The sequence below is a fragment of the Ascaphus truei genome, chromosome 21 (assembly GCF_040206685.1).
Source record: "Ascaphus truei isolate aAscTru1 chromosome 21, aAscTru1.hap1, whole genome shotgun sequence".
NCBI classification, from domain to species: Eukaryota; Metazoa; Chordata; class Amphibia; order Anura; family Ascaphidae; genus Ascaphus; species Ascaphus truei.
The window spans coordinates 21,916,321-21,928,242 of NC_134503.1; the positions used below are offsets into that span (position 1 = coordinate 21,916,321).

Below are 11,922 nucleotides of genomic sequence, written 5' to 3' on the forward strand. Positions count from 1 at the left end.
CTGCAGTAATACTGTCTGCTGTCCACAAAATGCAAAGTAGTAGGACTAAGATTCATGATGTGGAACCAGATGCAAATGGTCACAGGGAAAAAGAGAACGCATGACTCGTGGAAGAACTCGTTGGCAAGCGAGTTAAAAAGGAGCTGGTGAAATGGAAAGCTGAGCTAGAGTGAATACTTGGAGAGACACCGTTTGAGTGCACAGGTTACAAAAAGTTTGTCACCAGTGTTCTCTTCAATCACGAATACACATCGTGGCACCGAACGGATGAAGAGGTAACCAATTTCTGGGTTTGATGTTCTGAATACCAGATAATGTCCTCAAAGTAGAAAACCAAAGGTACTGGTAGGAGTAAAGATGGTTTTAGGAAAAGACATGGCCCTAAGGAGAACCAGATCCATGGATTCCTTCAGAAGTCAGAAGGTGTGGAAGAATAAAGAAAAGGTTGGGGCTTTGATGGACTGGAAGTCAAAGAAGAAAAGGAGTCCAAAAGACTCCCCCGTGAGACCGAGCTTTTTCCTGATAAGGGGGGGGGGGGGGCGTTTAAATGGCACATTGTGCGTAGGGCTACACTCTGAGGGGGGAGGTATGTAAGCGAGTGAAGGCGTTAACTCCCTTTGCAAGGATCAGGAAACTACCCACTGGTGTCAGGTTTCCAGCTGTATGAAATGAACTGATTGAACAGGGTTTAAAAGGCAGGAAGTAACTGCTTGTCAGAGTCCCTGTTGGCGTCTCTGTTATAGTTCCTGTTCCTGCTTTGCAAGAGAGGAGGGTCACAGAGGATTGCCTGTGACCCAGGTGGGATTCACACCCAGCAACAACGGAGCTCCAGCCCACAGGGATCCAGGCTTGTTCACCAGAGGGATTTGCCTTGAAACAGTGGGGAACCCAAAGCCCCACACCACAGAGAAGCCTGCACAGAAATAGGGCAAGAGACTTCCTCGGAGCAGCAGGACTGCAACGCCTGCATCTGAAGTTTGCCTGGAGAAACCGGAGACACCGGACCAGCATATTAAGATAAGACTTTCATATACATTGTTCCCTTATAGGTTGTTATTTATTTTGGACTGGGAACTGGCCTATTCAGCCAGTCAGATAGTTAGGACCTGTACTGTTTATTTAGTCTCCAAAGTGGAGTAGGCTTTCTTTTTATGCTTTGTGTTTTGCCTTTAAAGGGACAGTGTACCCAATGTTTTGTTGTTTGTGGAGAAATAAACCACTCATAGTTTTGGTTCACCCTAAAATGTATGTGTGGACTCATAAATGACCTCGCCTACAGGCTGCTCCGTCACAGACTGTTGCAGAGACTGCATCCGAGACAGGAGCAATAACTGAACGTTTATTCTTTTGACTGAAGGTACTGTTCATGCTTTAGTTTATACAGAGATTTTAGCTCTGTACATTGTACAATAGCTTTCAGCCCAGCATAAATGACATACACACATTCCTTGGTCTCAGTCCGGTCCAATGTGTTAATAGATTTATTCCCCTGTCTTTATATACACTGTGATTCAAAGGAAATCCACTATAACATGTTTAAAATGAATGGAAAAGTTGCTTTTCTGAAGTCTGTAGAATTACTTAGTTGTACAATATCTGAAGTTGCAAACCTGCACGACTCACTTTTGGTGACTATGCCTTAGCGAGGAACTTCACAGCTGAACAGGGGGTTGTATACAGTTTTTAATACAATTTTAAATATTCGACAAAACGGTTTTGTAGATCAGTCTATTTCTGAATGGATTCCTATTTTGTTAGGGATGTTTGTCTATTCAGTAAATGTTGGACACAATAAGATATCAGTTTTGTTTTTAGGCATATCCTGAAAGAACTGCATTCTTTTCTCTTCCTCTTTTTTTTTTTCCTGAGTGAATAATTCCCTTTTTTTTTTCTGTCCAGTGTCAGTGCAAAAATTAAGGCCATTGAAGCCAAGCTGAAAATGATGTCCGAAAATCCAGACCCCGAGCTTCCAGGACAGTCGTCATATTCTTACTTCAAGGCATCAGAGAGGAAAAAGACCACCCCATACACCAGGACAGCATGGAAATCTAAAAGATGACAAGATTACCGCGCCCGTCACCCTCGTATTGTACATTTCGGACTCTGGGCTATAAGACTCGCTCACTGTGTATATTACTTGTAGAAAGTTCCCGTGAATATTTGACTCTGTCGTCTCTGCACAGACTTGAATCTATTGGTAGTTTTTTTTTTCTTTTAAACAGGCCGTCTCACTTGTTCCAAAGTGTTTTCTAGTTTCATTTACACCCTAGCTTTTTGCTTTTCCTTGACCATTCTCACTGAATCTTTAATTGTAAAGTCTTTTTTGAGACATCTAGGTTGAATTTTCTATCCACGACTTGATAACCCAACCGACCATTAAAACCAAACCATCTCCTGACTAACGCAGTTTGTATTTTATTTTTATTTTTCTTCGAATTTTTATTGAGTTTTTGGTACAACATATAAAAATTCCATATCACATTACTTAAATACGATCCTTTAACACAACGCCGTTTGTATTTTACACTCTGCAGTGTTTGATTTGAGCTTTTGAGCCTAAACTTGAAAAGCTAATAAACCCTATATCTGTCTGTCTACATACACTGCTGTAACAATCTGTGTTACTTAGTGGTACTGAGTAACCACGTACGGTATCATTCACGGGTATTACACAGGAGCATAAAGGAACATCACCCACTATTTATTACATCGGATTAGTTTGTTTCGATTTGCTTGCTAGAGAAAATAAAACTTCTTCTCTTTTGCATCTTGGAGCTGTATATTCGCCGAATGAAAGAAAAGCCAGTTTGTAAATAAACATTTAATAGATTGTAGTGAAAAAGTGCGTACTGTACTCGTTAAAACATTTATTTATGATGGTGTTTGCACATCAAGTTATAAATATGTATAATAAGGCTGATTCTGGCCTTTTTTCCTTCTAATCTTTTACAGGTTTTTTAAAATATATATTTTAATTCACCCTTTTCAATGTTAAAATGTACATTTTAGTGATAACAACTATTTGCATCCCAGCCTCCTTCTGCATTGTAATGTGTTTCTGGGCCTTGCTTTTGGGTGTACGCACATTGTAATGCATTTCCGGGGCTTGTATTTTGGGGGTACTCCCATTGTAATGTGTTTCCGGTCATTGTTTTTGGGAGTACCCTCATTGTATGATAGAATTTTTAAAGTCTGGCTGAAAATGTCGCCCTTGTCTCTAACCCTCCCCTTCCCCCCCTCTACCTCCTTCCATTGATTGATTCAGGGGCTCCCTCTTTCTGCTAATGACTGGTACTTCCTGGGCAAATGCAATTATTTTTTTTTATCAGAGAAAATGTGAAGATTAGTATTAAAATCATGTTTATTTAATGTGTTTTTCCTTTGTACATATGACTGAAATAATTCCAGATTTCACCACTTAACCCACAAGAGCGTGGATAATAAAGACATCTATTGACTTTTAGAATCTGTAAAAGTATTGCTTTAAATGTCAACTTCTTCTATACAAGACAACATATAATGTCAGGCTAAAAAGGCAGAGTACATTCTACTTTATACATAGGGTTGCCAGGTGTCCAGTATTGAACCGGACTGTCCTGTATTTGAATACTCTGTCCAGTAAAACATTAGAGGTAATACTAGACTTCTATGTGTATACCGGTATTACCTCTCTGGGTGTGTGTGTGTGTGTGTGTGTGTGTGTGTGTGTGTGTGTGTGTGTGTGTGTGTGTGTGTGTGTGTGTGTGTGTGTGTGTGTGTGTGTGTGTGTGTGTGTGTGTGTGTGTGTGTGTGTATATCGGTATTACCTGTGTGTGTGTGTGTGTATATCGGTATTACCTGTGTGTGTGTGTGTGTATATCGGTATTACCTCTCTGGGCGTGTATGTGTATATCGGTATTACCTCTCTGGGCGTGTGTGTGTATACCGGTATTACCTCTCTGGGCGTGTATGTGTATACCGGTATTACCTCCCTGGGCGTGTATGTGTATACCGGTATTACCTCTCTGGGCGTGTATGTGTATACCGGTATTACCTCTCTGGGCGTGTATGTGTATACCGGTATTACCTCTCTGGGCATGTATGTGTATACCGGTATTACCTCTCTGGGCGTGTATGTGTATACCGGTATTACCTCTCTGGGCGTGTATGTGTATACCGGTATTACCTCTCTGGGCTTTTATGTGTATACCGGTATTACCTCTCTGGGCATGTATGTGTATACCGGTATTACCTCTCTGTGTGTGTACGTGTCCGGTGTTACCTCTCTGGGCGTGTGTGTATACCGGTATTACCTCTCTGGGTGTGTACGTGTCCGGTATTACCTCTCTGGGCGTGTGTATGTGTATTCGGTATTACCTCTCTGGGTGTGTGTGTGTGTGTGTATACCGGTATTACATCTCTGGGCGTGTATGTGTATACCGGTATTACCTCTCTGGGCGTGTGTGTGTGTGTGTATACCGGTATTACCTCTCTTGGCGTGTATTTGTAGACCTGTATTACCTCTCTGGGTGTGTATGTGTTCGGTATTACCTCTCTGGGCGTGTATGTGTATACCGGTATTACCTCTCTGGACATGTATGTGTATACCGGTATTACCTCTCTGGGTGTGTATGTGTATACCGGTATTACCTCTCTGGACGTGTATGTGTATACCGGTATTACTTCTTTGGGCGTGTATGTGTATACCGGTATTACCTCTCTGAGTGTGTATGTGTATACCGGTATTACCTCTTTGGGCGTGTATGCGTATACCGGTATTACCTCTCTGGACGTGTATGTGTATACCGGTATTACTTCTTTGGGCTTGTATGCGTATACCGGTATTACCTCTCTGGGCGGGTATGTGTATACCCGTATTATAAGTGGGATCCCGGGAGCAGATAAGTGTTTTCGTGTGTTAACAGAGGAAGGGAGCAACATTTATTGAGAAGACCCTGGGGAGTGATTCATGGCCTTGAGAAGTGACTGTGTACCAGGAGGTCTCGGAGGTTCTTTGATCTTCTCCACACAACTGATGGTCTATCTCTCAAGACCGTTTTGAGGTCCTAATCACTTAAGTCTTCACTCTCCGAATCCCAGTGTATTAGGAATCTCTCGACCTGCGACGTCATCCACTGCAATCCGACTCCATCCTCCGCGAAGATCAGCATCAGCAAGCCATCCTTGGATTTACTTGGACTGTGAGGGCTGGACTATCTAGGGTTAGTCACTCAGGTGATATCAATCTAGGCGCCGTTATTTTGTGTATACCGGTGTTACCTCAGAGGGGAATCTCTATTCAGGAGAGTGAGCCGTGGACACACACTGCGACACAGATCACGGACACGGAGAGATCGATTCAACGTTTCGTGCCGTTGTATGAGATCTGGGAGGTCTATCCCCTCCCTCTTCGTTGTGTATGAATTACTTCCATGATCTCACCCTGTACCTAATGTTACAACACATACAAAGAAGCAGCTGTATAACCACTATGTTACCACACGGTGTCGTGGGCGATGTGGCTGCTATAAATGTATCAGTCATACATAGAAACCCTAATAAGGGACTTGTACATTCATTAAATGCCTCCAGAGCTGCACGCCCGGACAGTAATGAGTAGGTATTACTATGACGGGAGGGTTAATGCTAAAGGAATACACAGTGCTAAAACAGATACGGAGGAGGTTATTCATTCAGCTGCAATGGTGCCGATCAGGCCACTACCGCACTGAAACTCCAGGTGACTTCGATGTGTGTCACATCCTAATGCTGATACCTTGCAAACTAGACATTACCAAGGACAGGAGATTCTGGCCCTGGCTTTTCTTTAGGCTCCAACACAATCCTAAAGGCCGGAACAACGAACGTCACACAAAATCAATGTCGAAGGCTTGGCAAGGGTGTTTGTTGGGTTGAGGTGAAATATTGCGTAACTAGACCAAATATTACCACCTTCAGCCGTGTCTCCCCACTGCTGGAAGAAGCCTTCCCAATGTATGTACAGTATGCGTGTGTGTGTATATATATATATATATATATATATATATGTGTGTGTGTAGAAATCCATGGGAGGAAACAACTGAGCACAGCCAGGATCCAATAAAGAATGAAGTGGGAGCAACAATCAAAAATTGAGTTAAAATAGATTTCTTTAAATGGGTAGACACATGGTAAAGAGCAGGTCAAAGACACCCGACACCCCTCTAACGCATTTCGCGCTGCAACAGCGCTTTGTCAAAGAGAGTATGGGTACTGATATGTGTACTGATTTAAATAGCATATTTTTGATTGTTGCTCCCACTTCATTCTTTATTGGATCCTGGCTGTGCTCCGTTGTTTCCTCCCATGGATTTCTACCTTCACTTCTACTTCACCACGTGAGGCCCGCAAGACAAGTGGAACTACGAACAGCATCAATTATGTGAGTTACTTCTAGTTTCATTACTGCGTCACAATTGTACCCTGGCTGGGTTACTATGCTCTAGGGTGTTTATCCATGTGTTTGTGGCACAGACATGGTTACTATTAATATGACCCTGGTCTTTTCACTCACCAAATAGGATTCAATATATAAGGCTGCGTCCCCGCTAGCGCTGAGCGGGCAGCACTTGGCGAGGTGACATATATATGCAAGTCCCCGCTCACCGGCGCTTAGGTAAACATTTTTTTTAAACTTTCTAGTGCGCTCAGCTTCTCCTGCAGCATCCCCCCAAGCTCTCCAAGCATGAGCGCGCTCAGCGCCAGCGTTATACACATCCCCATCAAAGAGCTGCACTGTGACTCTCACGGATGTGCTGTTTTTTGTTTTTTGATTGTTTCCACTCAGGAACTTGTTTATGATGCAAATCCGCCTTTATTTTTTGATGCACTGTTTCTCTGGGGACTTTTGGGCCCTCATTACACAATTACTTGTGTATATATATATCCCCAGTCCATATCTGCCCACTGCTGGAAGAAGCCTCCCAATGTATGTATGTGTATATATATATATCCCCAGTCCATGTCTCCCCACTGCTGGATGAAGCCTCCCCAATGTATGTGTATATATATATCCCCAGCCCATGTCTCCCCACTGCTGGATGAAGCCTCCCCAATGTATGTGTATATATATATCCACCAGCCCGGGTCTCCCCACTGCTGGAAGAAGCCTCCCCAATGTATGTGTATATATATATCCCTAGTCCATGTCTCCCCACTGCTGGATGAAGCCTCCCCAATGTATGTATGTGTATATATATATATCCCCAGTCCATGTCTCCCCACTGCTGGATGAAGCCTCCCCAATGTATGTGTATATATATATCCCCAGCCCATGTCTCCCCACTGCTGGATGAAGCCTCCCCAATGTATGTGTATATATATATATATCCACCAGCCCGGGTCTCCCCACTGCTGGAAGAAGCCTCCCCAATGTATGTGTATATATATATCCCCAGTCCATGTCTCCCCACTGCTGGATGAAGCCTCCCCAATGTATGTGTATATATATATCCCCAGCCCCAATGATCTTCCAGGTACTACTGTTACAGCCGGTCTTCTCCACGTTGTTGCAACACATTTTCACCCTGCCATCTTTTAACCGTCATCTTGGTATTATTTAGATTGAAACGGTCACTGGAGACCAGGCAATTACACCTTTTAACCGGGATCATTAATTTATTCCATTGAAACAGACGTACACACAGTGAATTACAATTATACAGAGGGAAACACACTTATTGGGGGATCTGGTCAATTCAAATCTGCCGCTGCTGTCTTGGCACTTAGAATTCCTCGACCTGATTGGCTGCCAAGTTTCTTATAGGATTCTGAGTCCCATTCACAAAACGCTACAGCCAATCAACGCGTGGGAATTTTCCTACCAGCCTATGACAGAGTTGCCGGTACTCAGAAGCGGGCAGGCACGGATTTCAATTCTGCTAAGGGGCATGCGCTATCCTGGCACCTCTGCCACTTAGCATATTGAACCCCCTGTTGTGGCAGGCTCCTCAGAGTCTGGGGCTGGGCAAATGGTTGCCGGATAGCCCTTATTCATGTCAGGACGTGGGTACTTCAGTGTAACTCCGGTACTCCGCCCGCCCTAACACATTGGCATCTCTGAGACTTTCAAGTCCAGAACCCGACCAGACACAGTGGCACCAAGCTTGGTGCTCATTTGGTCTCTCGGAACCACGGACTTGGAAATGCCCCAGTGCATATACAGGGCATGCACATATACGCTGTTATACACCATGTTAATAAAAAATCATACAAAATTCTTCTAAGTCCCTCGTCCCCTAGGATCTACTGAAAAGATGCGCACGTTCATTTTCAGACCTCCTAGACCTTCCTATAAGAAGTTTTAATAAAAGTTGCTTCAAATAACGCTTGGGTTCATTTTCAGGGTTCCTTCAATTGTACCGAAGCTGGACTTAGAAATAATTTTACTCTCGCAACCTTATACATAGTTGGAGATACCCTGAACCCCTATACTGTGTACGGGGGTTTGGGCATATACTGTGGGGGACTCCCCCTAAACCAGGGACCCCTTACTATACCTGGGATACACAAATCCCCATGACCCTTTTTACCTCTCTGGTCTGTGCTGAAGCAGGGGTTCCTGGCGGTGAGCTGCAAGAATAGGAGTTTGACCGGAGCATCCGACAATCTTATCAGCTTCCCGGGTACATCTTTGGGGTATGCTGTAACTTGGGAACCCCGCTACATAGCCACAATCTGTAAAGACTTTCTCCGTCAACTCCCACCCTGAAACTCATAGCCCAGCAATCTCTGCTTGCTGGCACTCCTGCAAAGGCAAAAACACAAACATTCTTTATTGTCGCATATTTTCATACAATACATAGCAGTACATACACGACAGCCAGGTCCAAGAGTTGACACTCTAGGACCCTACCACGTGACTTAGGGGCAACCAAGAGGGCTTGACCTTTATTGGTGAGCCTGGTTACCCCCTGACCTTCACATACGACCTTTGGGGTAAGTACTTTACATTCTTTACATGTGCCAGTAATCTCCCGTTGTAATGTTCAAACAATGTGTATTTCATTGTGTACAGTGATAAGTAACATTACTCTGCTCATACTGTTCCTCTCACACCATCCTACCGTGTTATTATTCGTAATGTGTTACTCTGCTCCTAGTATTCCTCTCACACCATCCTACTGTGTTACTATTCCTACTGTGTTACTCTGATCTTAGTATTCCTCTCACAGCATCCTACTGTGTTACTATTCGTACTGTATTACTCTAATCCTAGCGTTCCTCTCACACTGTCCTACTGTGTTACTATTCCTACTGCATTACTCTAATCCTAGCGTTCCTCTCACTTCATCCTACTGTGTTACTATTCCTACTGCATTACTCTGCTCCTGGTATTCTTCTCACAGCATCCTACTGTGTTACTATTCCTACTGCATTACTCTAATCCTACTATTCATCTCACACCATCCTACTGTGTTACTATTCCTACTGCATTACTCTAATCCTACTATTCCTCTCACACCATCCTACTGTGTTACTATTCCTACTGCATTACTCTGCTCCTGGTATTCCCCTCACAGCATCCTACCGTGTTATTATTCCTACTGCATTACTCTGCTCCTACTGTTCCTCTCACACCATCTTATTGTGTTACTATTCCTACTGCATTACTCTAATCCTAGCGTTCCTCTCACACCATCCTACTGCGTTACTATTTCTACTTTTCTTACTCTGCTCCTACTGTTCCTCTCACACTATCCTTCTGTGTTACTATTCCTACTGTATTACTTTAATCCTAGTGGGGATGGGGTTTTGGCAGTAGAGGTGGACAGAGGGTTTGGGCAGTAGGCGGGCAGAGGGTTTGGGCAGTAGGGAAGGATGGGGTTTTGGGAAGTAGGGGGTGACAGAGGGTTTGTGCAGTAGGGTGGTGTTGCAGGGTACATGCAACTACACACGCGGGTTTCTTGACAAGGCTTATTTATTTAGCCTTAAAAGATATACAGCACACAAAACAAAAATAGCTTTTCATCAGCAAAAAAAAGGAAAAATGGCTTTTCATCAGCAACAAAAGAAAAATGGCTTTTTCTTCAGCAGACCAAACAAAACAGTTCTCTTTAGCAGACAGTCTAAAAATAAGGCAGCTACCCTTTTCTATGCAGGGGACAGACAGTTCATAATTTATCTACTTTGCTCACAGACCTTGTATCAGTAATCTCTTCAGTAGCTTACTCCTCTCTCCTCAACAGCCAGCACCATGTGCCTACAGCCTGGGGTTTTAACACACCTTGATTAGGCAGCTGGGATCCAACTAATTGTCCTGAGGTTCCCAGCTGAAGTTAACCTAGTCAGTGCTGCACTGCAGACTAGACATAGATTTTCCAGGCATATAGCTGGTGGCTTTTATTTACCCTGTCACATTCCTCCCCTGTTAGTGTGTGGCTGGGGCTATGCACGGTTGAAGCCCGACCATCCATACCTTCTCTAGAAAAGAAGTCAGCATTTGCGTTCTCTTTTCCCGGCCTTTGCTGAATCTCAAATGAGAAGGGTTGGAGGGCCATATACCACCTAGTCAATCTAGCATTGGAATCCTTCATACTATTTAACCATTTCAGTGGAGCATGGTCCGTCACCAAAGTAAAATGGACTCCTGCCAGGTAATGCCTCAAAGCCTCTATTGCCCACTTTACTGCGAGGCACTCTTTCTCAATCACTGAGTAGTTTTTTTCCCTCGGGAACAATTTCCTACTCAGGAAAAGGATAGGGTGTTCAACTCCCTCAAACTGTTGTGACAACACTGCCCCTAGCCCTATCTCTGATGCATCTGTTTGCACTATAAAAGGGCTGTTGAAGTCTGGGCTTCTAAGGATGGGACCCTCTGATAGACACCTTTTTATGTCCTCAAAGGCTCTCTGACAATCCCTTGACCATACCCCTTGTGTAGGGGCACACTTTTTTGTGAGGTCCGTTAAAGGGGCTGCCACTTCCGAATAGTTGGGGATGAACCGCCGGTAGTACCCTGCTAAACCCAGCAGAGAGCGTACCTGCGTTTTTGTTGGGGGGTCGGAACTTCTTTCAGGGCAACTACCTTGTCGGCTAGTGGCCTTACTTTTCCACCTCCCACTGCATACCCTAAATATTTAGTTTCCGCCTTACCCAGGGCACATTTCTTAGGGTTGGCTGTGATCCCTGCCTCTCTTAGAGATTTGAGGACCGCTTTCAGCCTATTTAGATGGGCCCTCCAGTGTTTACTATAAATGACAATGTCATCTAGGTAGGCTGCGGCATAATTCCTATGGGGCCTCAGTACCTTATCCATGAGTCTCTGAAATGTGGCTGGGGCTCCATGCAGTCCAAATGGCATTGTCACAAACTGGTATAAACCCATGGGAGTGGCAAAGGCTGTTTTGCATTTGGACTTTTCCTCTAAGGGTATTTGCCAGTATCCTTTTGTCAAGTCAAGCATGGATATATATTCCGCGTTACCAAGGGCGTCAATTAATTCGTCCACCCTTGGCATCGGATATGCGTCAAACTTGGATACCGCATTGACCTTTCGGAGGTCCACACAAAATCTTACCTTCCCATCGGGTTTAGGGACCATAATTAGTGGACTACACCACTCACTGCATGATTCCTCAATCACTCCTAAGTGTAACATTTCTTGTACCTCCTTCTCTACCAGAGCCCTACGACTTTCAGGCAACCTATAAGGACGGGAACGTACTTTTACCCCAGGTGCTGTCTCGATTGCATGGGAAATTAAGTTAGTTTGTCCTGGTAAGTCAGAAAAAACATCATGGAATTGTGTAACTATTGCTAACAAGTCCCCTTTTTGTTCAGAATACAACTGTTTACCCATTGGGATTTTATCGTCACCACAGATGTTCTCCCGTGGAGGCTGAGGACCCAAGTCCGTTTCCTCCTCCATCGGGTGGATGAATAGAGACCGCTGCATCTTCCAGG

The 11,922-nt window shown here is 44.1% G+C and overlaps 1 protein-coding gene across 2 annotated transcripts in view; it reads left to right on the top strand.

Annotated features, from left to right (window-relative positions):
* Positions 1 to 3,466, top strand: part of RBM18 (RNA binding motif protein 18) — a 25,332-nt gene extending 21,866 nt beyond the window's left edge. Inside the window, exons 6-7 of one of the 2 annotated variants that reach the window (XM_075579338.1) lie at positions 1,280 to 1,357; positions 1,900 to 2,037. In XM_075579338.1, the coding sequence (XP_075435453.1) occupies positions 1,280 to 1,331 (52 nt within the window). In that variant the 3' untranslated portion in view covers positions 1,332 to 1,357; positions 1,900 to 2,037. Of the gene's footprint in view, positions 1 to 1,279; positions 1,358 to 1,899 lie in introns of both variants that reach the window. The other variant, XM_075579337.1, reaches the window with a different exon arrangement.
* The last annotated feature ends 8,456 nt before the right edge of the window (positions 3,467 to 11,922 follow it).